The 24,465-nt window shown below is 39.6% G+C and overlaps 4 protein-coding genes across 5 annotated transcripts; 1 reads left to right on the forward strand and 3 right to left on the reverse strand.

Annotated features, from left to right (window-relative positions):
* Window positions 1-109: 109 nt before the first annotated feature.
* On the reverse strand, window positions 110-4,785 carry med19a (mediator complex subunit 19a). Its single transcript, XM_061048017.1, has 6 exons — window positions 4,421-4,785; window positions 3,902-4,024; window positions 3,056-3,189; window positions 2,776-2,872; window positions 2,575-2,669; window positions 110-550 (listed from the first exon to the last, which is right to left on the reverse strand). The coding sequence occupies exons 1-6, from the start codon at window positions 4,638-4,640 to the stop codon at window positions 485-487; spliced, it is 735 nt and encodes a 244-aa protein (XP_060904000.1). The 5' UTR covers window positions 4,641-4,785; the 3' UTR covers window positions 110-484.
* A 32-nt stretch (window positions 4,786-4,817) lies between these two features.
* si:dkey-6i22.5 (polyamine-modulated factor 1) lies at window positions 4,818-7,775 on the reverse strand. The gene is made up of 5 exons (XM_061048018.1): window positions 7,397-7,775; window positions 5,811-5,916; window positions 5,569-5,669; window positions 5,134-5,329; window positions 4,818-5,007 (listed from the first exon to the last, which is right to left on the reverse strand). Exons 1-5 carry the CDS (start codon window positions 7,621-7,623, stop codon window positions 4,945-4,947), a joined length of 693 nt encoding a protein of 230 aa, XP_060904001.1. The 5' UTR covers window positions 7,624-7,775; the 3' UTR covers window positions 4,818-4,944.
* Window positions 7,776-7,809: 34 nt separating this feature from the next.
* tmx2a (thioredoxin-related transmembrane protein 2a) lies at window positions 7,810-11,660 on the forward strand. Its single transcript, XM_061048016.1, has 8 exons — window positions 7,810-7,998; window positions 8,125-8,185; window positions 8,686-8,799; window positions 9,334-9,410; window positions 9,745-9,851; window positions 10,707-10,772; window positions 10,853-10,982; window positions 11,077-11,660. Exons 1-8 carry the CDS (start codon window positions 7,810-7,812, stop codon window positions 11,254-11,256), a joined length of 924 nt encoding a protein of 307 aa, XP_060903999.1. The 3' UTR covers window positions 11,257-11,660.
* A 6-nt stretch (window positions 11,661-11,666) lies between these two features.
* zdhhc5b (zinc finger DHHC-type palmitoyltransferase 5b) lies at window positions 11,667-23,370 on the reverse strand. 2 transcript variants are annotated; one of them, XR_009674659.1, is made up of 12 exons: window positions 23,242-23,370; window positions 20,021-21,481; window positions 19,415-19,536; window positions 19,088-19,245; window positions 18,639-18,811; window positions 18,391-18,493; window positions 18,175-18,266; window positions 17,793-17,925; window positions 16,230-16,338; window positions 16,032-16,138; window positions 14,201-15,248; window positions 11,667-13,835 (listed from the first exon to the last, which is right to left on the reverse strand). XR_009674659.1 is itself a non-coding variant. In XM_061048009.1 (12 exons), exons 2-12 carry the CDS (start codon window positions 20,167-20,169, stop codon window positions 13,730-13,732), a joined length of 2,187 nt encoding a protein of 728 aa, XP_060903992.1. In that variant the 5' UTR covers window positions 20,170-21,481; window positions 23,242-23,370; the 3' UTR covers window positions 11,667-13,729. The 2 variants fall into 2 exon arrangements, 1 of the variants encoding a protein (XP_060903992.1); XM_061048009.1 differs by having other exon boundaries at window positions 14,314-15,248.
* Between the last annotated feature and the right edge of the window lie 1,095 nt (window positions 23,371-24,465).

Genomic DNA, 24,465 nt, shown 5'->3' on the forward strand with positions numbered 1-24,465 from the left:
CCACTTGTCAATTTGATAAATCAATGTTTGAATGCAAACACACTGTCTCAATGCAGCACAAGGTGATTCATTGGTAGTGAAAAACTCCTATAAGTGAAGGAGACACAAGTAAAGATGATAACCAAAGTTTATTTGATTTTGGCATTCTGGTCAAAAGATATCACAACAGAGTCGAAGAGGGACATACAGTCTCTGCTCAGTCATTCATAACACCACTCAGCTCAACAGCAGCAGCTCTCTGCCTCTTACACTATTCTGTAACATTTTACATCATCACACACACATAATGAGCAACAACTCATCATTGTGTTGTGGCTCCTGTCTCTCTCCGACACGTCATACATCCATCAGCATTATGTCTATCAAGCCCTCTCGTAAACATTCTGCCAATAATACAATTATCTGGAAAAAAACACTCATCATTTTACAAAATACACAGCCACACACACATTCAATCTCAGGCGCGCACACAATGGGCTCTCGTCTATCTGAGGCTGTTACTGTTGGGTTGTGATCCAGCGAGGCCAGGGTGGTCGGGACTGTGGCGGTTCTAGAGGGGGACAGGTGAAATCAATGGGATCAGACTTAACATATTCATCTGTGACCCGGAATTTTAAAACAGACTTGTTCTTGTGAGTAGGAATGCAGAAATGACCTAAAACCCTAAAATACTCAGGAACTCTGACTGTTGCTAGCTGACATGAAGCAGGAAGATATCAGTGAGCCTACATATCGATGTTCTGATATCAGATCATCGATAGAGCATTGATAGAAATTTCCATGTTCAATATACTGTATTTGATCCGCTGTGGGGACTATAGACTGGTTGGGAAAATTTAGTTTGAAGCGGAAACCTTGCATACATTTCTCAGAAAGGACAGAATGGTGCAAAACTATGGCACAGAGTTTTTTAGAGAGCAATTAACAGATCAACCTTTGTGGGTTATTACATAAGTCCACGTTTTCCAAACATCGTATTAAGTGGCCACACCTGATGTGAAGCGGGTGTTCATACATTATGAAAAACATTTTTACATTTTATAAAAATAATGTTGAAACACTTTTACCAGTCCCCAAACAAATTTATATACGACAGAATCTTGACGGAAAGGGAATGTACCAAATGCCAGAAGTGACCCGGAAGGGATTGAGTAAAGGCTCATTTAGTTTGTTTTTGTAGAAAGACTTGGCAGATAATTTATTTTAATTAATTAATTTTGATGTTATTCATATATGTATACACATAAAATTATATGAATTTCTATAAGTCTCAGTTTTGGATGGAGTTATTTGCAGAGCTCCGAGATGCAGGATACTTCAAAAGTTCGAGAGTCCACATGAGAAGCAAAACTGACTAATCTGGCTCAAATGAGTTCCACAAAACATCTTTCTGTCACCACAAACTCCATATCACTGCGTGTCACAGTCGGCCAAGTCTTTCTGCCAAAACAAACTAAATGACCGCTTACTAAATCACTTCTGGGTCACTTCCTGCATTTGGTACACTCCCTTTCAGTCAAGACTCTGTCGTTTGTAAATTTGTTTGGGGACTGATTAAAGTGTTCTGCCACTTGTAAATTTGTTTTATAAAATGTAAATATGTTTTGTCCTTGGTAAAAATGTTTCGGTTTTGTAATTTTGTTTCATAAAATGTCAAAATGTAAATTTGTCTCACATTTTATTTTGATTTGCACTTCCCAGCCACCGTAAAAAAAGCGATAAAACTCCAAATTTAACAGCTCTGCAGCTCTATGCAGAATTGTGCTCTCTATCAGACTGTTTTGATGAGGGCTCACACTTATTGAGTTATTCAATCTCAGTTGTTCTCCTAAATTCTGTTACCAGCAGCAGTTTTATTCGGTAAAAAGATAAACCCACTGTATGCTACCTCAAGCAACGACAAAGCGGACTGACAGAGTTAAGATCTAGCTGGAACAAGGCAAAACGCCCAGATAGTTTTCTCAGGGGCAGAAGACTGAACTAGAACTTAAAAGTTAGTAAATATTTACTAAAATGTGCCAGGTACTGAGAACCATGAGGGGATGAAAGTGTTACCACAGATCTCAACAATATTAAGTCACGTCTGTTATCTTTAGGATAGTTTTGCTCCTTCACGCTCCAGCAGCAAAAAATTAATCCAAGAGGATTAAAGCTCCCTCAAACTTAAATTTGTGTTGGGGACAACTTAAACACATTTTTATGATCATTTATTTAAGAGTTTAGACTTTTATGCATGAAGGACAAATTAGGGTCCATAATCCAATAATTTCAAGCCTGACACAGTCTTGGCTGTGAAGGCTGTTTCGTCATGAGCCGGGGATCCGGCCGAAGATTTCTGCCTTTTAATAAGACAGTTTTTTCTTACCACTGTAACTTTTGCTGCTTTGCTAAAGTGCTCATGATGGATTAAGCCGGGTCTTTGTAATATAGCATTAAGTAAGGTCTTTCACCTGCTTTTTGTAAATTGTCTCGAGATAACACTTGTTATGAGTTGACGCTATACAAATAAAAATTGATTGATTTATTGATAATTACACCTAGCTGACAAACATGGGATTTGGTAGATTCTTTTACCTTCTTCTTCTTCTTGTCTTTCTTCTTTTTCTTGCGGTCTGGATCATCGTCTCTCTTTTTCTTCTTCTTCTTGGGATCAGAGTCTGATGGAGTTTCTGTGGGATAAAAAAAAAAAAAAAGGGTCAACTGCCTGAAAAGACGTCACAATCCTTTGCGGTTTTGTACCTAGTGCAATACAGTACATCATAGTTGATGTCATACCTTGTGGTAATGGATCCTGTGGTCGGTGGTGTTTGTGCTTGTGTTTGCTCTTTTTCTTTGGAGGCTGTATGTGCATCAGTCTGTACTGTTCTGGGAGCTGTAAAAAAACAAACATAAATAACATGAATGCATGTTTGTATTTTATACAACAATAAAACAGAAATAAAGAACACAAATTACAAACACATCAGAATATCCTAACAAAATGAGTTAGGATATTCCATGGTAGTGTTAATGCATTTATTGATCTGTATCAACATGTTGTGTGTTCAGTTTGTACCGGTCCTGTGTGGAGTCTGAAGCCTGTGAGCAGTGCGCCAGTCAGAGGACTGAAGGAGTTCCCACAAACTGGAGGCTTATCGATGAGTGAGCGCAACGAGCTGCCGTCTTGAGTACCCGGACAGTCGATCATACCTACGGCACAGAACATACAGAACATGTAGGAGTGAGTGGGGAATACTAATGGAAATCAAAAGACCAGCGATGACAGGCATAAGGCTGAGCACGGAACACATGATGAAGGTGTAAAAAAATATTTGCATCTTAGGGTTTCATTAAGCACCCATTTCTTTGCTTTTGTTGGGAGGAAAGAGTCAGCAGGTCATGCATTATAGCAGTGGTTCCCAAAGTGGGGGTCGGGACCCCAAGGTGGGTCGCCAGCCACCAAGAGGGGGGTCGCGAGATGCCTTCCATAAAAAAATTAAAAGTGCATAAGTATATCTTTTTACCATTTTTGTAAATATACAAAAAGTAGTCCAATGTCATAAAAGACAGTATCATTAAGTGAAATTTTGAATTCCTTGAGGCTGTTGTATTATTTTGTGTTACTAGTTTTTGGATAGATTTATTAGTGTGTGTGGCTGTCGCTACGTTATATACTTAACTAACCACCTTAAAGAACAGTGGGGGGGTCCCCAGTTTCTGTCACCCTTATTTTGAGGGTCACGACCTGAAAAGTTTGGGAACCCCTGCATTATAGCATCCATTATGGCGGGGGCACTGGATGGTTTGTTTTGATAAATCCTTAAGTAAACCAGAAATAGCTACCAGTGGACAGTGTTAATAGTTTTGACTCTAGGACAAAAGCTGAAACATGGTCAGTGCAGTGACCTGACGAGACACCAACCTGGTAACTCTGGCAGGAAGTTGCTGAGTTTCTCCTTCACCTTCTTCCCACAGAATTTGTTGTATGCGTGTTCCAGGTTGTAATGCGTGATCAGGTTGGTGTTTCCCGTCAACTCGTTTCCCACTAAAACACAGTCACAACATGAAAGACAACACCTGCCATGTGTGACTTATTCAACACATTTCATCCTGCAGAAACATTGCCAGGTGACCATTATAAGCAGAGCTAAAGATCAGGCCACAGATGCTCATATGATTAATAGTAAGCTACATTTCTAGTTCTTCTACGAATAAGGCAGTTTGTTTATCATATAACATAATAAATAAAAAAAACATATATATGAAAAACATGCTACTTTGTCCACGTATTACCATAAACTCATCTCGTTGGCTAACTTCAGCTAGCGTTGTAAACAGACTGCTTAACAACCCGTGATAGCAGGTCATTTCTTTATTTAAACTAACACAGAAAAATAGTGTAAAAAAAAAAACAAAGCAGGGTTGGCCCCCCTCACAGTACCAGGAAGCTCCCGCAATAAGTAGAAGGGTTCATTCATGGCTCCGGGCTTCCGCAGAGCAGGCCCTTCATCCCCGAGCTGCGGTGGCAGCTGCCCCGCCATGGAGGCTTGATTCTGCGGCAGAGGCGGCGGAGGTTTCCCCGGTCCGAAACCAAGAGACGACGAGCCGGGCGGTCCCTGAGCTTCATTTTGCCCGTACAGCGTTGAAAACATTTCCGTCATAACTACCCCGGGTAAAGCATGTATGTACAATTAAAATACCGGGTTACTGAAGCGTGTGAAATGTTTCCTGTTTTGATAGTTCTCACCACGTATTCATCCAGTGTCAACTACTCGACTCCTCACTTCTTTGTGGCATTATTTCCACTGCCCGTCTACCGTAATACAGGCGAGAACACGCATGTTACCATAATGAATGGTGTATGTGTGCAAAAAACATTTTTATTTATTCCAACGTTTTCATTTTTAGGGTCAGGAAAACAGACAGTATACAAAAGGAATATTTACATTAAAGGTAGTTATTAAGTTAATCAAAGACATCAGCAGGGCAGAGAGAAGATGCCATCCTTTCAAACTCTGTGACCGACGCCTAAAGCAGAGAGAGAAAAAAAAAGAAGAATAATCAAGTCAAACTAACATTAAACTTGGCAATGAACACCTCGTATAAATATAAATGTTTAATCTTATTTTATTGTCATCAATAATTCTCTCTCACCTTCCACTCTTCAACAGCAGTAGAGATGTGATGTTCAGTCTGAGTAATGCTCTCTCTACCTGTCTGAACCCTCTGCGCAAGAGCTGCGTTCTCTGCCTGAATCTTTTTCAGCTCCAGTCGCAGGTAGGCTTCCTGTTTTTGATAGTACGGCATCAAAAAGCTGCAGAAGTCCTGCTCAGGAATGCCACTTGGCCGCCTAATGGAACAAAAGCACAGGTTGAAGGATTACATTTATTATTTCATTCAAGCTGCAAAATGCAGAAAACATTGGCAATATAAGGAACAAACATATAATCAAAATTAGGAAGAGTAATTAGTAAATCATCACAATTAGATTGGACGAACCCGATGCATTGCTTGAGTGTTTCAGCACACCTGCTCATTCTCAACACTTGTACACAGAGATTATAAGAGATCATAATGCAGTTTACTAACCATACAGGATCTGGATTGTTTTTTGAAGTCTTCTCCAGTTTGTCCAGTTCATTCAGTTTGAATTCTAACTGGCCTTCTTCAATCAACCTGTTGATGTCATCCTTCACAAACACAGACACAGGCATTCATACAAACAGATGAAAAAAACAGGTAGACCAGTGCAGACTGCTTACACACATAGAATACACTTTAAAGGGGATATTTATTTTTCACACATAGTCTTAAAATAATATGCTACACACCTTTATAGCCCCTTGCAACTCCTCTATGAACTGTTTGTGAATGCTCTCCATCCTCTGAGGGTTCTTCTTGTACAGCGGACGAAATGTGCTGGCGAATCTGTTAAAACTGTAAGAGACCAGTGTATCAGCAAAGTGGGGAATTTTCAGTGTTATACCTTTCTTAATGGATTTTTTTTGTTCTGAGCCCTTAGTTGTACAAAACAAATGAAACATTTTATCTAAAGAGACCCAGGACCATAAGGCAGAATAGGCAGGTCTTATAAGATATTTTATCAGTGAAACATGTTAATGTTTGTTTGAATCACATTGAACAACGTAATTAAAAACAGACAGATATATTCAATGAGGCTCTGTGCACTATCTGTCAGATGAGTCAGTGAATGCAGCAGTCATGATACCAGCTGTGACATAAACAATTTTTGTGTCTCACCTTTATCATGTTAGCCTTTTGCTGTATTTACCTTCAGCTTTTATATTTCTGCAATAATTTTACATTTCATACTGTGCAATATTTATTTTATATTTCTGCAATATTTTACATTTCATAATGTGCAATATTTCTTTTATATTTCTGCAATATTTTACATCTCATACTGTGCAATATTTCACATCTCATACTGTGCAATATTTATTTATATTTCTGCAATATTTACATTTCATAATGTGCAATATTTCTTTTATATTTCTGCAATATTTTACATCTCATACTGTGCAATATTTCTTTTATATTTCTGCAATAATTTTACATTTCATACTGTGCAATATTTCTTTTATATTTCACATTTCATAATGTGCAATATTTCTTTTATATTTCTGCAATATTTTACATCTCATACTGTGCAATATTTCTTTTATATTTCTGCAATATTTTACATCTCATACTGTGCAATATTTATTTATATTTCTGCAATATTTACATTTCATAATGTGCAATATTTCTTTTATATTTCTTTTATATTTTGCATCTCATACTGTGCAATATTTATTTATATTTCTGCAATATTTACATTCATACTGTGCAATATTTATTTTATATTTCTGCAATATTTTACATTTCATACTGTGCAATATTTATTTTATATTTCTGCAATATTTACATTTCATACTGTGCAATATTTATTTATATTTCTGTAATATTTACATTTCATACTGTGCAATATTTATTTTATATTTCTGCAATATTTTACATTTCATACTGTGCAATATTTATTTTATATTTCTGCAATATCTATTTATATTCTGTTATGCTACTACCTGTAAATAACTCCTACCATACATTGCCCATCTTACCTGAATGAGAGTTCCTTTTTTTAATTTTTCTTCTTTTGTTGTTTTTAGCTGTGGATGCTTGTATGTGTGTGCACTTTAAGGTGAAGCCAAATAATGTCGTTGTACATATTGTATAATGACAATAAAGACATTCTATTCTATTCTATTCATGATGAGTAGCCCTCATGTTATTTTATTATTATCATACTGCAATTACAAAAAGTGATCATTACAAGAGGGCTTCGACCCGGGACTACAGCATACACGTTTTTCTTTCTTTCTTTGTAATTCCAGTATAAAGAAAAGTGTCACTTTACCTGGCATGTTGGATGAACCTCTCAAGGCTCTTCTGCATCACTTTGTCGAACAACTTCAACCGGACATACTTCGCTTCCGTCTCCTCGGACGTCTTACAAACTGATCCTGAGTTTGACACACTTGACGAAACTTCTCCTGTAGCATCATTAGTCAACGTTTCAGAGGTTTCTTTAACATCCTTGTTATCTACGGTCTCGGTTTTTGCAGCTGCTTCACTTTCCTCCATTTCTCAGACTCCTCTGTTTACGTTTTAACAATGCCCGCCAAATGTACGGCGAGTCGGTGAGCCCAGTAACTGCGGAATCGCTTTATGTGGCGCAGGCGCAGATCGACACAAGAGTCTTGTCATGTCTGTAACATCAGCTGTCACTCCTCCTCAAACCTCTCTTGGGTGACTGTCGTGCCTGCAAGCATGGGTCTTATCACAGGACTGTGCTCTTTCTTGTACCACCTACCTCAGATTTACAAATGGCTTCTGAAACCGTATTATATCATGTCGTTTTTCATGACAGTCGCTTTTATGGTTGTCCGAAAGGCTCCCGGTCTGTGTGACCACCTGGCGACCCAGCGCGAGGACGGCAACTCCTGCGACTTTGACTGGGTGAGGAGCATGTGGGGGGGCCGCCAGCTTCTAAATATGGAGGGTCCTGTGAGATGAGTTAGCTGTTTTCCACAATCTTCACAAAGTTGTTTTTAAATGTTTTTGCCTCTTGTTTTGTTTTTACAGAGAGAATTGGAGATTCTCATGTTTCTCACTGCAATAGTGATGATGAAGAACAGAAGAGCGAGTGAGTACCCCCCCTCCCCCTTTCTCTCTCTCTCTCTCTCACACACACACACACACACACACACACACACACACACAGTTTTATTATTGTGTAAACCAACTAATGTGATATCATGGCAAGTGTATGTTTACACTCTAAACAGTCAACCATCAGATTATTTATGCACAAAATAATTGGTTCTCCTAATTTAAGCTCTTTTTTTTTAACCTGTACACATTAATATAACTGGGTTAACATCATACCCAACCAAAAGTCATACTAACTGTTTATGTTCAGCAAAAAAAAGGGAATTTGCGACATATGGTGTTCCTTCAAGACCCTCTGAGAGACCCTGCCTGAAGCAACATCCAAAGTGCTTCACTAACAACTACGCTTTGATGTGTAAACACACAGCTGCGATTACAGTTGTGACCTTGTGTCAACAGTTTGAAGGTTTTTCTCCGATGCTGCATTCAATGTTTTTCCTCTCTCTCCCCCCCCCCCCCCCCTCTCTCTCTCAGTCACACTGGAGCAGCACATAGGCAACTTGTTCCTATTCAGCAAAGTGGCCAACGTCATCCTTTTCTTCAGGCTGGACATCCGGCTTGGCATCCTCTACTTCGCTTTGTGTGTCGGTCAGTGGCCTTATAACTCCTATATATTTATTTTTAAAAAGCAGCAGGATATCAGCCTATCACCTAAATCAAACTGATGCAGTTCAAATATGTCCCCTTGTGTCGGGCTACACATTTACACAAAACGTTTATAAAACTGTAAGGTGGTCACTGTAACAGATGTGGTTTTTATTCCCATAATTGCCAAATAAGACAAAATTGAGGCTAAATTAATTGATAAATGAAAATACAAATGAAAGGCATCTGCAATTGTGGTCTACCTGAGGCTCCCAGTGTGTTGGCATCACTCTTTCAAAATAATTAATTAGATTCTTGTATCAAGGCCTATTTCAAAGAGGTATGGTGAATGCACGCACAACTTCCCTTGCCCAATCGAATAACAAGCCTTAACTTCCAGTATATTTTTTAAGGTTGTTGTGTTACCTCTAGTGCTTCTTAACGAATGTTTAACCTTGCATTAATAATTTTTTGTGTGGAAATATCTGTCACTTGTAGTTTAAAAAAAATGTTCTGTTCATCATTTTTTGTCTCCAGCCTTCGTCATGACCTGTAAGCCGCCTCTCTACATGGGCCCTGAGTACATCAAGTACTTCAGTGACAAGACCATAGATGTGAGTGTTACTCTTTAGATAATGCTGAATTTGCAGTTGTTTGTTTTTTCAAATTCCTTTATGAACTAAAAAGACCATGTGGAAGTACTGCAAGATCACAGGTCATTTGATAATCACAGACTGATGCGTTATATTAAAAATATAAAGATGACAGTTTCTTCAACTTTTTTTTACTTTTTGTTCTTATAGACAGCACAATTTATAGTGTATTTCTTTGAATATTAGACCTACTTCATTGATGATTTCCTAGTCCAATAGGTGGTTAGGTGTGAATGAAAGAGTTTGTTGTTGTGTATTATTTTCTCATGTAGTTTTGTTCTGTTGAATCATTAAGGAGGAGCTGCAGAGAGACAGTCGTGTCACCTGGATTGTTGAATTTTTTGCCAACTGGTCTTCTGACTGCCAGTCCTTTGCTCCAGTCTTCGCTGAACTTTCTCTCAAGTAAGAATCAACTGAGGATGACACTCTATCAGTTATCTTGCCATTATTGGAGAAACAAATATTTTAGTGATTGGCTGTGCTGTGGTCATGATCAGACAAAGAGTAGACTAACACACAAGTAGGACATCTAAACTACAAATCACCAGTCACACATTTACAGCCACGCTGTTTTGTATCTTGAAGGAGATAATCATTATTCAAACCAAAATTTCAGCAAACTGAAATAGTATTTTGTACAAGTTTGTGAACGTTCTGCATCTACTGTTTAATCATGGTCTTTCATGTCTTAGTATTTAAAGTTCCAATATGTAAGATAATACTGAATTAAATCATAAAATTACCTTACTACCGGTATATCATTAGACGTCTCTGTTGAAGCGCTGGCTTCTCTGACACAGCAGCCAGTATGAAACACAGAAAGACTAATTCTTCGTTCTTCAATGTTTTCAATTTGGACTGCAGTACCCATTTGAAACACTAGATGTCAGAGTAACATATTGATCCATTCAAATGTCAAAACAATAGCAAATTTCTTAGAATCAGCTGCAGATGCTGGTGTCTGTCAGTGAAACAGATTAGAGCTTCAGGTTTCCTGAAGTGCTGCTACACAAAAGCATGTCATCTGTAAAATATCAGCTTATTAAGGTAAATTATATTTACCATATTTTGTTCTGTATATTTTATTTTGGAGGTTATTATTGAAAAATGTCGGGGGTTTTTTAGAAACTGAAGTTTTCCTCCAAAGTCCCAATCACATTGGGGCAATTTTAGAGTTTTGAAAAAACAACTCAGTTAAAAAACTTCCAGAACATGTTTTAAGTTTGAACAAGGATAAATGTTTTGTGCATCTTTCAGGTATAATTGTGCTGGACTCAGGTTTGGGAAGGTGGACATCGGACGCTATGGAGAGGTTTCAGAAAAGTCAGTCATTATCCTTCACTCTACCTTTTTTTGTGTCGTCTTGTTTGTCCACAAAATGACCATAGATTGTTTCTGAACAGGTACAGGGTCAGTACTTCTCCTCTGGCCAAGCAGCTTCCCTCACTGATTCTTTTCCAAGGAGGGCGGGAAATGATTAGACGTCCAATGGTGGACAACAAAGGGAGAGCTGTATCCTGGATCTTTAGTGAGGTAAATCATATTTTCAGATCGAATGTGAAGGGCTATATACTGATTATTCATATTCACACATATCTAATACAAGGACTATTTCTTTCCTCAAAAGGAGAACATTATCCGAGAGTTTAACCTCAATGAACTCTTCCAAAAGTCCAAGAAGCTGAACAAAAGTCATGGTCTGAAGGAAGAGGATCAGAACGGAATTCCGCCAGAGGAAGGCAGTGATGAGCTCCAAACTGAATCTGACAACCCACAACAGCCCACAGAGAGCAAGAAAGACCAGTGAGATGTGAGGACAAGTCAGAGGGGCTAAATGGGGTCTCCTTTGCATCAGGTGGTTTCTTACATCATTGCAGAAGTTCAAATACGGATTTAGAGATGAAAGAAGGTTAATCTACTTCAACATGTTCTCTCCGGCTTAGTCTTTATTGTGTTAAATAAATACCCATAACAGCTGGGCCACCTTTGCCTGCTCTGACTGGCTATGGTGCTGTTTCTTGAATGCAGCCATACCAATGATTTTTTTAATACAAACCTTAAGTTATTTAAAACCAAATGCCTTTTTGTAATGATTGTATTTTCAGCAATATCTCTTCACTTGACGTAAACTATTGATGACGGTATTGTTTGTTACTGATGCCTCGTATCGTAAAGGTGAATCTGAAATAAAACAAAGAAGTGCACAGCGAAGATTCATGACAGTACTTTTTTTTTTTTTTAAATCAGTTTGACCTTTTTATTCTGAGAAGACATCTTTTAAAAATTCTTTATAAGGCCATTTTGGAAATGTCTTTCATGTACTCATTACAGATATTTGTGAAACTCGTTCCATTCATCACAGCCCACAATAGCGATATTTTATCTCACACAGAAGTATACCTACTATACTCAAAGGATCAGATTGTTCAGTGGCCACCATCATCGGCCGGAGCAGGAAAAAGTAACACAGGTTCTCTTTATCTCCTTACAACGACTGCTTGTGCCATTCATGATGATTCTTTTCTTTTAGCCACCCACACATAAACTGGGTAGACATTTGACAAAACTGCATGCACACCTAAGACAAAGCCTGGGAAGGTTGAAAACTCATAACACAGTCATTTGGGTTGAAACAATGATACTTGTGTGCTTCAAGCGTATTCTTCCACCCAAAGATGTGCCACATTTAGCCAGATTTAACATTCTACTGCAAACACTGCTTTAATAGTTAATAATAAAATAAATAAACCTCAACTGTAATGCCCGATCCTGAAAGACACAAACTTGCATACACCCCTCCCTTCCTCTAATTATTACTTTCTCAAAGTGGCTGTTTCTGTACCTCTACGGGAGTATCTATAAATGAGCATGATCATCAATACAACTTTATCTGCCTATAAATTTGTCCTCAGAAAAAAAAAAAATGAAAAAAAAAAATGGCTCAAGGCAGACAAAAAAATATCCCTTGCAAACCAGTCTCTGTTTGACAAGATAGTTAGTGGCTTATCACATTTACAATTTATTTTTACAGCATTTAATTTTTTTTGAATATGTCCCTATTTTGTCATAAAAAAACAAACAAAAAAAAACTGGTAGACTGGTTTGATGTTGTGTTGATAACTGCAAAGTTTTTCTGGTTTTGTGAAATAAATAAGCCCTTCCCTCGCTGCCTCTATTTGGCTGGCTATCTGTTTGAATGTAGGAGGTTCTGCTAGCATCTTGACTGACTGATTGACTGACTGACTGACAAACATTACAGAATAAAAGGAAAAAATAAAAGACACCAACAAGACAAATAATGATCTTAAAGCTACAAATAGATTTTGCATAATGTCTCTAGTTTAAACATTACAAGTGTACATTCCACAAAAATGTTTGTGCTGAAATCTCCATTCAGAAATTTCTTTGTGGCTTTCAAAAGTTAACCTCAATTATTTGCCACTTAAGTTGTCCACTGAAGGATCATCTTTCTCTTTGGACGATGTCAACTCCAACAAGAGCTCACAAGTGGCTGATGCAGCCATTTAATATAAACAGGCAACTGATTTGAAATCGCTTTCATGAATAATTACACACAGTAAAACTGTCAACCTCATCAATAGTCATCTTCAATACCTGACAATTTCCCCCCGATAATAATCTGTAAGATTTCATACATTTATATAAAACAATATTTAAAAAAAGATTTATAAAACTAAAATGATACTGTGTTTATAGGTCGGACTCTGCTCTCCATGATTCAAATCGATTAACAGGTCATGTGGTCCGTTCAGACAGTGAAGAAGAAGACGTTTCTATTGGTCAACAGTCCTGAATCCACCCTCTAAATCTCTACATCCACTGGATAAAGGCCATCTTTTCCTTAAGTGTGTCAAGCACAGCAGTCAGCACTCTGTGTGCTAAGTACCAAAGTAAAACAGAAAATCATTAGATAGCTATGCATGTTCTATTGACATATCTGTACCCAGTAATGATACAGTCACATCAGTCTATGGCTCACAAAGTGGCTAGATGGAGAAAAATGTATCCTTTGAAAAATAAAACGAAGTCCCCTTTTACTCTTTGTTCAGATCTGAAAAGCTAACAGAGAAGACCGGCCAGTGGCCTTAAAGAGATGCAGTGAGTACCACACGCGCCTGCTCCTGTCATCCAATGCTGTTGAAAAAGAGTAATTCCTCAGGGTCCTGCAGTCGTGAATAATATCCAGCTCAGGGTAGTGGAAGTAGTCCAGAGACCTTTTCTCCTCCTCCTGGTGATGGTCCATGAAGGATGTCTGTCACTCAAACTGATATCTCGTAAGTGGTCCCTCCGACACCGGTCACCTTCTTCACCCCACCCCCTGGTTTGGCTGTGGTGTGGTTGGCCAAGACTGGGCGAGAGATGGATCTGATTGGACAGTCATTGGGGAGGGTAAAGGAAGAGGGGGTGGAGGGATTAGGGATAAGGATAGGGGATAAATGGAAGTGGAGGTGAGTGGTTCTAAATCAAAGACGGTAAACAAGCATATAATGCAAAAGTATTTCACTACCATTGATCTCGTAAGGCATTTGGTTTCTATACAGGGTCATTTGAGAGGTGAAACGAAAGGAGTAAAGAGACATGCTTTCATCAAGTTAATCATGTATCAGCATGCTGGACACTAGTGCACTCATTACACCAACTACACCAATACAACCTCCTTACACACGTACAGCTGCAACACGCTTAGCAAGCAAGACTCTAAAGTGTAAAGGAGGAAAAGGAAGACTCACACAGATCAGGGTGGAGGGCTGACACAAACCAGGAAGGAAGAAGAAGAGGATTATGAGGGAAAGGAGGAGGAAGAGTTGCAGGCTGATGGATCTGCCGGCGGTTCACTACTCACTGTGGAGCCTGTTGCCCTCCCCCGACTCCTCCCCCGCCCAGCACAGTGCCTCCTCTTGTGGGCTGAGGCTTGTACTGAGGCCCCGCCTCACCAGTGTAAGAATAGGATTTGCCAAGGGAGAGCCCGCGGGGTGGTGGGGAAACAGGAGGCTCTAGTGAGCGAGCCCCAGGGGAAGAGGATGAGGAGGAAGGGTTTCGAGGGGCTCGGGAAGAAGGGTCGTGGTTATGATGGAGCAGGTGCTGACTCTCAGGAGGCCCTGAGGAGGAGGGAGGGGGCGGGCTCACAGCACGCAGGTAGGCCCTGTGAGGGGAGGAGAAAGTGGCAGAGCCCTGGAGAAGCTGCCCCTCCCTCTGCTGGGCAATCTGAGCTGAGAGGAAGGGCGACGTGTAGCCCTGCAGCGGGCTACTGGGTGACATCACCTCAGGCTGGCTCATTATAGTCTTTGAGGAAAACAGAGCTCGAGGCTTCTGTGGTGACAGTTCATGAGCGGCCGACTCAAACTCTGGGCTCTCGGAAGGTGTCAGCAGGCTGTCATAGGACAAGCTGCCGTTCCGAGGCGTCTGATTAGCTAGACTTTTATAGCTGGTGTCTGTGGTGCCCTCTGATTGGAGCGTGGCCAGAGGGTAATGTGCTGTGTGCGCTGAGCGCAGACTGGAGGAGTGGGAGCCACCAGCGGACAGAACTAAAGAGGATGGGTAGGAGGTGTAGGAGCGTCCAGTCAGAGAGTGACCAGACATGCCCCCTGACATCCCCCCAGCAGTTCCGCCAGGGCCCCCGGGGCCCTCACCTCTCTCCCCTCCCCCTCTGCGGACCCCTACACCTCCCCCCACTACTGTGGCCCCATCCAGGCTGCTTGGCTCCGAGCGGTAGCTTGGCTGACGGCTGGACTGGAGAATGGAGGGTGATGGAGAGTCGAGACTTTCCCCACGGATCATCTGAGGAGAAGGGAGAGGAGACACAGACCAAAGGAAAAGAGTGGGAGGAACAATGTGATGAAGATGGAAACACCCTGTTACTTCAGGAATGGATAACCAAAAAAAAAAAATGTTTGTGTACAGATTGCAACAGAAATAAAAAGTGGTAGGGGGAAATTGGATGCTTGACCGGTGCTCTACTCCATCATCACACTACTGGATTTGAAACATTGACTGGCTTTACAAGCACTGACACCGCATGTCAAAGACGGTGTGTCAACACAGACATGGAATACAAATACAATACAGTACAGTACAGGAACTACACAATCCAGTCAATTCAGTCTCAGGGGAAAGGATAGATCCACTCAAACCCACAGAGACAGTCAAAGGGATACACACACACACAGATGACACTAGCTGAGACTTACTGATCAACCGATGGCCACTGAATGATCAATTCAAAGTAAAAACAAAAAAGAGGGGCATGGCGTTAACCACAAAGGAAATTAGTAATCTGTGGGATACTGTTTGTTCTGATTGCTTCAATCCTTTAAGAGTAACACGGCTAATTATACAAATTATAAAGTAAGAATGCAGTGTAATGTTCAACATGGCTGTGTGCATTTACAACACAATACATACAGATTCAATTTACATGTGTCTGTGTTTCCATCCAATCAAGCAAAGCCATGCAGTTAACTTCACTCAATGCTGATTGTTTATTACTTACAGTATCTAATCATTTTTATGAATATAGTTTCCAATATTTTGCAGTACATGCAAGTGTAAATTGACATGTACCTTGTTCGGGTGTGTAATGGCAGAGTGGTTCCTTCCTGGGCTGTTGTAAGGTGGTCGGTATTTGAACATTGACGGCGTAAGCGGAGCTTCAGTCAGCAAGCTGCTCTCTGACAAAACAAATGGGACATTTGAAAGAGGTGAGTTCTCCAGGATGGATTTACTTTACCTATGTATCAACTGTACTTGTGTGTGTCTCACCCTCTGTGTCAGCACGGGGCAGGCCAGGGTACCGTAGCTCCGGCTTTGGAGGAGGTGGAGGCTCTGCATCGGCTGACTGACTCTCCATCTGATCTAGGCTGATCTTGGACTGAAAAAGAAACGCCATCAAAGAGAATCAAAACGTTTTCACAGGAGAGAGAAAATACCTGAATTAAAAATCATTTCCCTGATATGCATAATGCATGGCACAGAGAATGAAAAACAATGCAACATCGTAAGAAAATGAAATGTTGGCTTCTGGTAACTATCACACTGATGTCCTCTAACTATTTTGAGTGTGAATACCTGCTTGTTTGCAGCTTCAAAAACATGTGGTAGGGGATTCTGCTGCTTATTATCAGTTCTCTTACTATATACTTAATACTTTTAAGTCAACAGTTGTTCATACAGAAAAGCTTAAATAGATTTGCAAAATAGCAAACATTTTAATTTCTTGTCTTGCATGCTTTGGACACCAGTAACACACCTATAAAACTCAGAAACAAGACATACTTTTACTTGTAGTTATCTCTACATTCATTCTGGACCGGAACCACACATTCATGTTAACACTCAAGCCTGACCAGTATGCTTATTAGGGCTGCAGACATTCCCAGTCTATATCTATATATCTATAATCCCATTGGAATTTGCATGCTTTTTGATTAATATTCGAATACATCAGATTTTTTTTAATGCTAAAATTTAGTACCGTTTATCCTATACATAATTAAAGGCAATTTTACTAGTTACTACGGCAAACCTTGCGCCCATACTGCATGTCATTTTCTTTATCATGAAGCTTTTGCACAGAATAATGTTCACTTGGATGTATATGCCCATAGTATTTTTAAAATGGTCCAAACAGAGCAACGCAGCACGCAGCAATACAAAAGCACTAGATGTCATACTGTTTGTAAGGGGAAACTGAAATTCACATAACAAGGAATGAAATATTTAACGGATGCAGTGTGGACAGCCAGCGTGCGCCATGCGACACAACATATAGCACTCGCGGGCTGTTGGTAGAGGGGTAGTGGCCTGATTCAAGATAGGGCAGTTTTGTTTTTAATAAAATACACCTAGGCTGACTACTTTTGTAAAACTGTTTCTGGAACATTAACATCCTCACATGAATTGATATACACGTTATCCAAAAGATTTTTTAACAATTATTTATTTATAACAAAATTACATAATCGAATGGCATTTAAGCATTCAAATATTGTTGGTACTTTTAATATTAAAATATAATTTGATTTCCCAATTTCGTTCCTGCAGCCCTAATGCTTATCAAACACGCTTTTAACTGGCTTTAAAAGCTAAACTTGTAGCGATGTACAACAAGTAGCATTATAATGTAAGAATGATAAATTAATAAAAGCACTGTTTGAACCAGCTGAAGAACATTTTTTTCCTCTACAAACCTGTTCAGTCGGTCACATGGTAAACTCGTAACAATGAAATGTTCATTATGTGCCAAATATTTCTGAACAACATGAAAATGCATATAAGAGTCCGTGGGGTAGGCATGTTTTTGTTGTGTTTGTTGGGGTCACCCACCCTGGTACTGTGTCTGTCATTCTGGATGCCGTTGTCCAGGACCTTGGCCTCAAGCTGCGCCTCAGTGAGAGGCGGTCTAACAAATGGGGGCTGTACCTCCACTGACTGGGGGCTCTGCAAACGGCCCATGTATCTGTGACAGGAACATGCACATACATTCAAATTCAATACAATACTCAGGAACAAATAAGAACCCTTCATACTGTGGCATGGAACTCCGGTATACCATTAACAAAACAGACAAGTGAGAAAAATAAAAGAGTAAGGTGGGATGGGAAATAGAGTAATAGAAATAAATAGAGGGCCTAAACATTATATTCATGTAGCATAGTGTTAAAAGAGGGGAGTAAAAGCATGTGAGAGGAGAAGGAGAAAGGCTTACCTGGGGGCCAGGGAGCTGCATAGCACATGGGAAATGTTTCTCATGCAGCCATTGGTGAAAGGGTTCACGCCTCCCCGAAACTTCCCTGTCACCTTCAATGAAAGGGAGGACAGAAAAATGCTTAAGCTCACATGAACATTGAAAATATTGATGGAAGTTAAAGAACAGTGAAATATGACGCAAGATGTGATTTACACAACCAGCTCTTGTACAAACCTGTTCATTTGTGGTCCTACCGCGTGCCACCAACACCATGTGGAACCCAGTCAGGCCAGCGACTGGGACAAAAAACAGACCAGCCACACACATAACAGCCATACTAAGAGAGGGTCAAGGAGGTTGCAACAAATCCAGAAAAATTAAGTTAAAAAAAAAGAAACAGGCTAAAAATAACAAGTTGCTTCGTAAAATAGGAAAATGACATCCCATGTCTTTATAGCTGCAAAGCGCTAAATTAAGGATACGTTACAGCTGCATGTGGTGTGTCCAACTGCTGGCGGTGGTGCAGGACATAAACAAGACCAAAGCCAAATATGTTTATGATATGGGTGGTGAGAGAAATCAGGAAGAGGAAGAAATAACGATAATTCCTCCGGCCAATGCAGTTGTTCACCCATGGACAGTGATGGTCAAAATCCTGAGAGGGCACAGGGTCAAAAGCTGAGACGATGCAAAATTATGATGAAAAATTTGCTCCTTTAATAACTAATAATTGACTTTGCCATTTTCAGACTAAGCACTGTTAGGCCTGTGAGACAGTCACTTAAAAAACTAGGTTTTATTAACAACAAAGCAGAGGATGTTTAGTAGATGTTGCAAAGACATTCAATTCAAAATTATGTAATGGTATGTACAGAATGCCCACCAAATTGTATGTGTCTGTTTATGTGTGTGTTAATGTGCATGTGTTTACCTCTACACAGTTGTCACAGACAGAGCAGTGTGAGCAGCGCGGTGGGCGGTAGAAGCGGCAGGTCGAGCACCACTTCATGCGCACCTGGATGCCTTTGATCTCCACCGTCTTATAAAGAGGAGCGCGGAAATCATCCTCTTTATCCTCATCCTCCTCCGCTAAAGATAACAGACACAGGCACTGAGATTACACAGACATCATACACCCTGATCATATGTTGTTCCTCTATTAGATTACAACTCAATAACTGATTGAGAATAGCTTTTCATTGGTACATAACTCTCTGGAGAAAAGACTAGCACACACACACTGCCCATGTGTGTTTACCTCTGGGGAAGACTCCAGGGTCCATGAAGGTGGCCATGCAGAAATTGGCAAGGGTGAAGAGGAAGATCACAGCAATGTATATGGGAATGACAGAGAAGAAATACTCTGACAACCATGGGCACCTAGAGGAATGCAAAATAGGAAACATGGTAAAAGGCTGACACGTAATTTTCAAAACTACATAGTGTCAAGACAATTTTTCACTAACAGGCTTAAATCAAGGACTTGTTGACATATCACAGATAGATTTCTTTTTTAAATGCACAAATAGAAAAAAATAATTTACCCTCAAACAACTCAAATAAAGCTGTTCAGCTGAAAGTGTAAGAAATTATAAATGCAAGTGTTGCTGTAAGAGTGCAAGTTTGATCAGTAAAGTTTGCCTTGAAAAAATAAAGGTAAAGAAAGAAAATGATGCCTTTGGATGAAACATAATAAACACAGGCATATTTACACATGCGGGTAGGAAACACATGTTTAAAACACTTTTGGTTGTGCAATGACACAAGTGTGTGTATGCAAATTAAAAGAGGGGAAATACATGTATGGCACATACGTAGGGCGTTTACAAAATGTTTGTGTTCTGTGCATTAAAATGCTACTTACGTGAAGCAGAAAAAAAGGGTGGTTGATCCAACAAGGAACGTGGTGGCTGCAGACACAGGGACATATCGGCTAGGTCGAAATGGGCGGGGAGGAGCAGAAGCAGGGCCACCCACTCCTCCCCCAACCCCCCCACCACTGAAGCCCGGCATCGGACACAGAGAGAGAGGGAAAGACGACACAGAGATAGGTAGATATCTACTGTCTACCTACTATTATGGGTGCTCTACAGGTTAAAATGGCGAGTAGGTTGTTTTCTACGAGGGGCCATGACTGCAGACTGGAGAAGAAAACCAACACTATGCAAAGCAGAAACTCAGCAGAAACATGAGGAATTAACTAGGTCCAGTCACTAAATGTATCACAGCACTAGTACAATCACTCAAAACAGAGGATTATTTACTGATTTAGCAATGAACAGCTCTTCTTGCATGTGTACAATTCGTTTTAAATACTCACTTTATATGCATATTCTTAGTCGAGGTTTATAAAAGCAAAACTATTCTTAAGCTATGTGATACAAAAATATGTGTTGGTAATTCATAAATATTTTTGTATGGCTTATTGTAATTGTTTTTGGTGCAAGAATATAAATAAATCTAAACTTAAGTTGCTTCCTGGCACCAGTTCAACCTTTACACAGCTGTGCATGCACATTAAAGCATAGACACAAGTACACACAGCTAGAACTGGAGCAGTTTAGGTTCGTCTCCACTTCTCAAACTCAAGTGTTTACACTAATGCTTGTCGCTGTGCTTGACTTCTGACTTTAAGCCTCAGAGAAATGTAATATTTTAAAAAAAGACAAGAAAATTAAAGAGGTAGTGGGTGGAAAGCCAGTAGGCCCAGAGCAGAAGCACATAGAGGAGAACAGGCAGAGGATTGAGCACAGCAGCTGCTGATGACTTCTGTAATTGTCCCGAGAGGGCTTATTTAGGCACTGGGTGGGTGGAAGAAACTGAGGATGGTGGCAGGAGGGACAGTTCCAGCGTTTCAAACCAAGTCAGCAGTTGAAAAGAACTTAACCAACAAATGTCACTTCTGAATCAGCTGCATGAAGCTGCTTAACATCAAACAATAGAGTCCAGCTGGAGTTTTTTTTTTAAATCTGCTAAAAGAATGTTTTAAAATGATGTCTAGCCTTGCTTTTACAAGTTGCTCAAATAGCAAAACACAGTCCTCTGGGCTTTTAAAACCCCTGCCCTCAGTCTTTATGAGGAAAGAATCAACTCATTCCAAACAGAGGCCCCGTGCATGTTGCCGAGCTGTCGCCACAGAAGGCCAGGTCTTGGTGAAGAGACCTCTCCCACCTCCAAATTCTCTGCAGATAGACCTCATTTTCCATTTTGCATCTCTTTAATAAAGCCATGTGCAGCAGTGTTGTTATGAAGTCTGATGCATTTTAATCCTTTGTTCAATTGGTCCTCTGTCAACCTCTGGTTCTCTGGGTAACCGAGGATGCCCCTATAAAAAAATAAATATATAATTAGTAATAATAATTTGAATAATGATATAATAATTGTTTAAAACAATGGTAATGTGTAAAAAAAATGCCTCACGACTGACAGAAACAGGAACTGTAAGTGCTATTAAAGTAGCTAATATGTGCACATCAATATTTGGTATTTAATTGCACATTTCAATTTTGCAACATTAAACCATGTTTACATTGCAGGTATATCTCATAACGCCCAGACCTAATAACAAGAGGAGAACACAACTACCTAAAATAAAACACATTGAATATAAAATATAAAAACGTTTTTTTTTAGGGATGCACTAATGCATCGGTTGCAAACAGTATTGGCCTATATTGGCCCTATTGACAGACAACAGCTTGACAAGTAATGTGGTATGAACTGATATCAGTAGCTGATATCTATCAGTTGTGTCACATCAATTTAAAGCTGGAAAGCTAATATACCTAACTGCTGATTCAGGAGAAGAAATCACCAATCTAATTTGATTTCATGGTCACAAGTGGAAAAAAAGTGTTGGAATTGGAACTCAGTAAGAAAAAACAGGGATATGCAGATTGTTAGAGACGTGCCAGTGACATTTCAGGAGAAGGGATTACCAGCAAAAATGTATACACGCCATATCTAAAAAACTAGTTTGAAAAATAGACATTACGAAGAAATAATGGGTTATGGTGAAAAATATTACAGTTTTCACAAGGATGAAAATGACTAACTATCTTTTTAACCTCCTAAAAAAGCCTGCACTGTGTACTTTTGAGTTTTCAGCATGACTCACTGAGAAAGTTACTCAACAGCCTGTTAAACAGACAGTTGCCACCTCTATGCCCTCAGGTGGTGAAATAAATAAACACCACCCACTGCTGGAAATTGAAAACACCATGCAGACTCTGATCAGGGTGGACGCCTTTGACACACACACACACAACACACACACACACACACACACACACACACACAACACACACACACACAAAAACTTGTCTGTGCGGTGTGAACATATTGAATCCAGAGTGACAATGTAACCTGATAGTTTGGACACACCCCTCCTCTAAACAGTCATCTTTACCAAATACAAAGCTGTCTCTGAAGTATGTTGTAAATGATTTTATCTGACCCCACAACAAATCCCCCCCCCCACCCCCTGACTATAATGGCTGTTAATCCTAAAATCTCCGGGTCGAGCCTTCACTGTCATGTCACCGCAACAATCTTCATTTAGCAACCTAACATCTTCCGAGTGCACAAATTTAATCAAATTTACAAACAGTGACGACACACTGACAGTTGTTGGGGGTGATTTCTCATACGATAGCACATCATTGAATCTCCCATCACATCATTGTTAAATCATAGTGAAAAGGCGAGGCGTGACAGCACAGGCCAGGACAAGACAAGTTACGTTACCACTTTCTGCTCTCATATCAAAAACCCTTCATTAACATTAAGATTTCTAATTACGAGCAAGTTAAAGACGCTGTGATGTTTTCATTTGACGTGTAAACAAAACATAATAAAAACGTGTTAAACCCTATGCCACACTTTGTAATTGGTTAGCTCTTATTTAGCCTCGAAAGTTTTTTTGCGACAGTGTTCAGTCCTTTACCACAGCTAAAAAAAGTTAGCATACGTTACCTGGTTAGCATTAACGCTTTATATTAACGGAGTAGCCTTTTATTGAGATATTTACAGCTCTGGTCCGTTAAAAAGTCACCATGACGAGCAGGTAAAACAAGCAGGACAAACCTTATATCGAACATACGAGCTGTCTTGTCTTTAGGGTGTGGGTCGTTACGGTCCTCCTTGAGTTAGCCGCTAGCAAACCACTTAGCTCGCTCGCTAGGCCGACATCGGAATCCCGGAACTAGTCCGTCGTCCCTCAGGTGGGACGAACAGCCAATCAGACCCCGAGATGCGGAGTGGGGGCGTGGTCTCCTGCAAGAGCACCAAACGCCTCTTTGCAGACTGGTTTATTATCAGGAAAATAGTTGTGACCTTCATTTTTGGGAATTTCTCTTTATGAGTTTAGTTAAAAGACTACATTTATTATTCTCTGCAAATACTGTCTCAATTCTCATATCCCCCCAGTTAACTTCATCATTCATTTTGTACTGTGTATATACCCCCTGTTTTTGTTTTTATTTATCTTATCTATTCTGTTTAATGTGCATTTTGAGCTTTCTTGTCTGTGCTGCTGTAACGCCCGAATTTCCCCTCTGGGGATCAATAAAGTATTATCCTATCCTATCCTATTTAAAAAAAATACACAAACATAATCCCAGCAACTTGTTAATATATCTCATCAAACTGCTCATTTTGCAACAAGGATGACACTAATATGTTTCTTGTTTCTACAGACCACTTCCAGAGAGCTACTTATATCTTTACTTTAAGTCTGTTTTTGTTTAATTTATTTGTGAACCACGTCTACTTTTGAAAAGTGCCCTTCATCAGAATTAAATACAAACTTCACAAGTCAGGTGTTTTGTTTTTGAGTTGCAATGCGAAAACTTCAATAAGTGCTTGAAACTGATGAGTTTCACATGGAAGACTTTATTTTTTTTTTACCAAGCTTCAGAAGCACAACAGATGGCCAAACCAAATCCCCCATAAATGCTATAACTACAATGAAGTTGTATCCTTCCTTTTTAAAGTAATCATACAGAAAATCAAGACAAAGGAACATGCTACAAATTAAAATCAGGACACAAATATATTGTGATTTACGTGTCAGGTACCACAGTATATGTTTGATTACATTTGAGATATTTATACTTATTATACATGAATCCATCTTGAATTGTTCAGTGTTGTCTTTGCATCTAAAACACCTTTAGTTTGAGTTGATTATGGCAAACCCCTGTGGACAAAGTATCTTATTTTCTAATGTTTTCCTGTACATGTGTAAGAAGGGAGTTTGATGAAAAATCTCATCCTGCTGTCTGTAAGGAGTCAAATACAAAACTCACT

The sequence above is a fragment of the Labrus mixtus genome, chromosome 10, assembly GCF_963584025.1.
Source record: "Labrus mixtus chromosome 10, fLabMix1.1, whole genome shotgun sequence".
NCBI lineage: Eukaryota > Metazoa > Chordata > Actinopteri > Labriformes > Labridae > Labrus > Labrus mixtus.

What these genes read in the sequence shown, in the direction of transcription:
- med19a (XM_061048017.1), bottom strand. Translation starts at nt 4,640, where the DNA reads ATGACGGAAATGTTTTCAACGCTGTACGGGCAAAATGAAGCTCAGGGA. An exon ending in TCAGACTCCACACAGGACCG is followed by an intron (nt 2,873 to 3,055) that starts GTACAAACTGAA and finishes GTTTTTTTACAG; the next exon opens with CTCCCAGAACAGTACAGACT. An exon ending in AAGACAAGAAGAAGAAGAAG is followed by an intron (nt 551 to 2,574) that starts GTAAAAGAATCT and finishes GTCCCCCTCTAG; the next exon opens with AACCGCCACAGTCCCGACCA.
- si:dkey-6i22.5 (XM_061048018.1), bottom strand. Translation starts at nt 7,623, where the DNA reads ATGGAGGAAAGTGAAGCAGCTGCAAAAACCGAGACCGTAGATAACAAG. An exon ending in AACAATCCAGATCCTGTATG is followed by an intron (nt 5,330 to 5,568) that starts GTTAGTAAACTG and finishes TTGTTCCATTAG; the next exon opens with GCGGCCAAGTGGCATTCCTG. An exon ending in CTGCTGTTGAAGAGTGGAAG is followed by an intron (nt 5,008 to 5,133) that starts GTGAGAGAGAAT and finishes TCTCTGCTTTAG; the next exon opens with GCGTCGGTCACAGAGTTTGA.
- tmx2a (XM_061048016.1), top strand. Translation starts at nt 7,810, where the DNA reads ATGGGTCTTATCACAGGACTGTGCTCTTTCTTGTACCACCTACCTCAG. An exon ending in TCAGTGACAAGACCATAGAT is followed by an intron (nt 9,411 to 9,744) that starts GTGAGTGTTACT and finishes TGAATCATTAAG; the next exon opens with GAGGAGCTGCAGAGAGACAG. An exon ending in TTCGCTGAACTTTCTCTCAA is followed by an intron (nt 9,852 to 10,706) that starts GTAAGAATCAAC and finishes TGCATCTTTCAG; the next exon opens with GTATAATTGTGCTGGACTCA.
- zdhhc5b (XM_061048009.1), bottom strand. Translation starts at nt 20,169, where the DNA reads ATGCCGGGCTTCAGTGGTGGGGGGGTTGGGGGAGGAGTGGGTGGCCCT. An exon ending in GCCCCGTGCTGACACAGAGG is followed by an intron (nt 16,139 to 16,229) that starts GTGAGACACACA and finishes TTGTTTTGTCAG; the next exon opens with AGAGCAGCTTGCTGACTGAA. An exon ending in GGAGGGCAACAGGCTCCACA is followed by an intron (nt 13,836 to 14,313) that starts GTGAGTAGTGAA and finishes CTGTCCAATCAG; the next exon opens with ATCCATCTCTCGCCCAGTCT.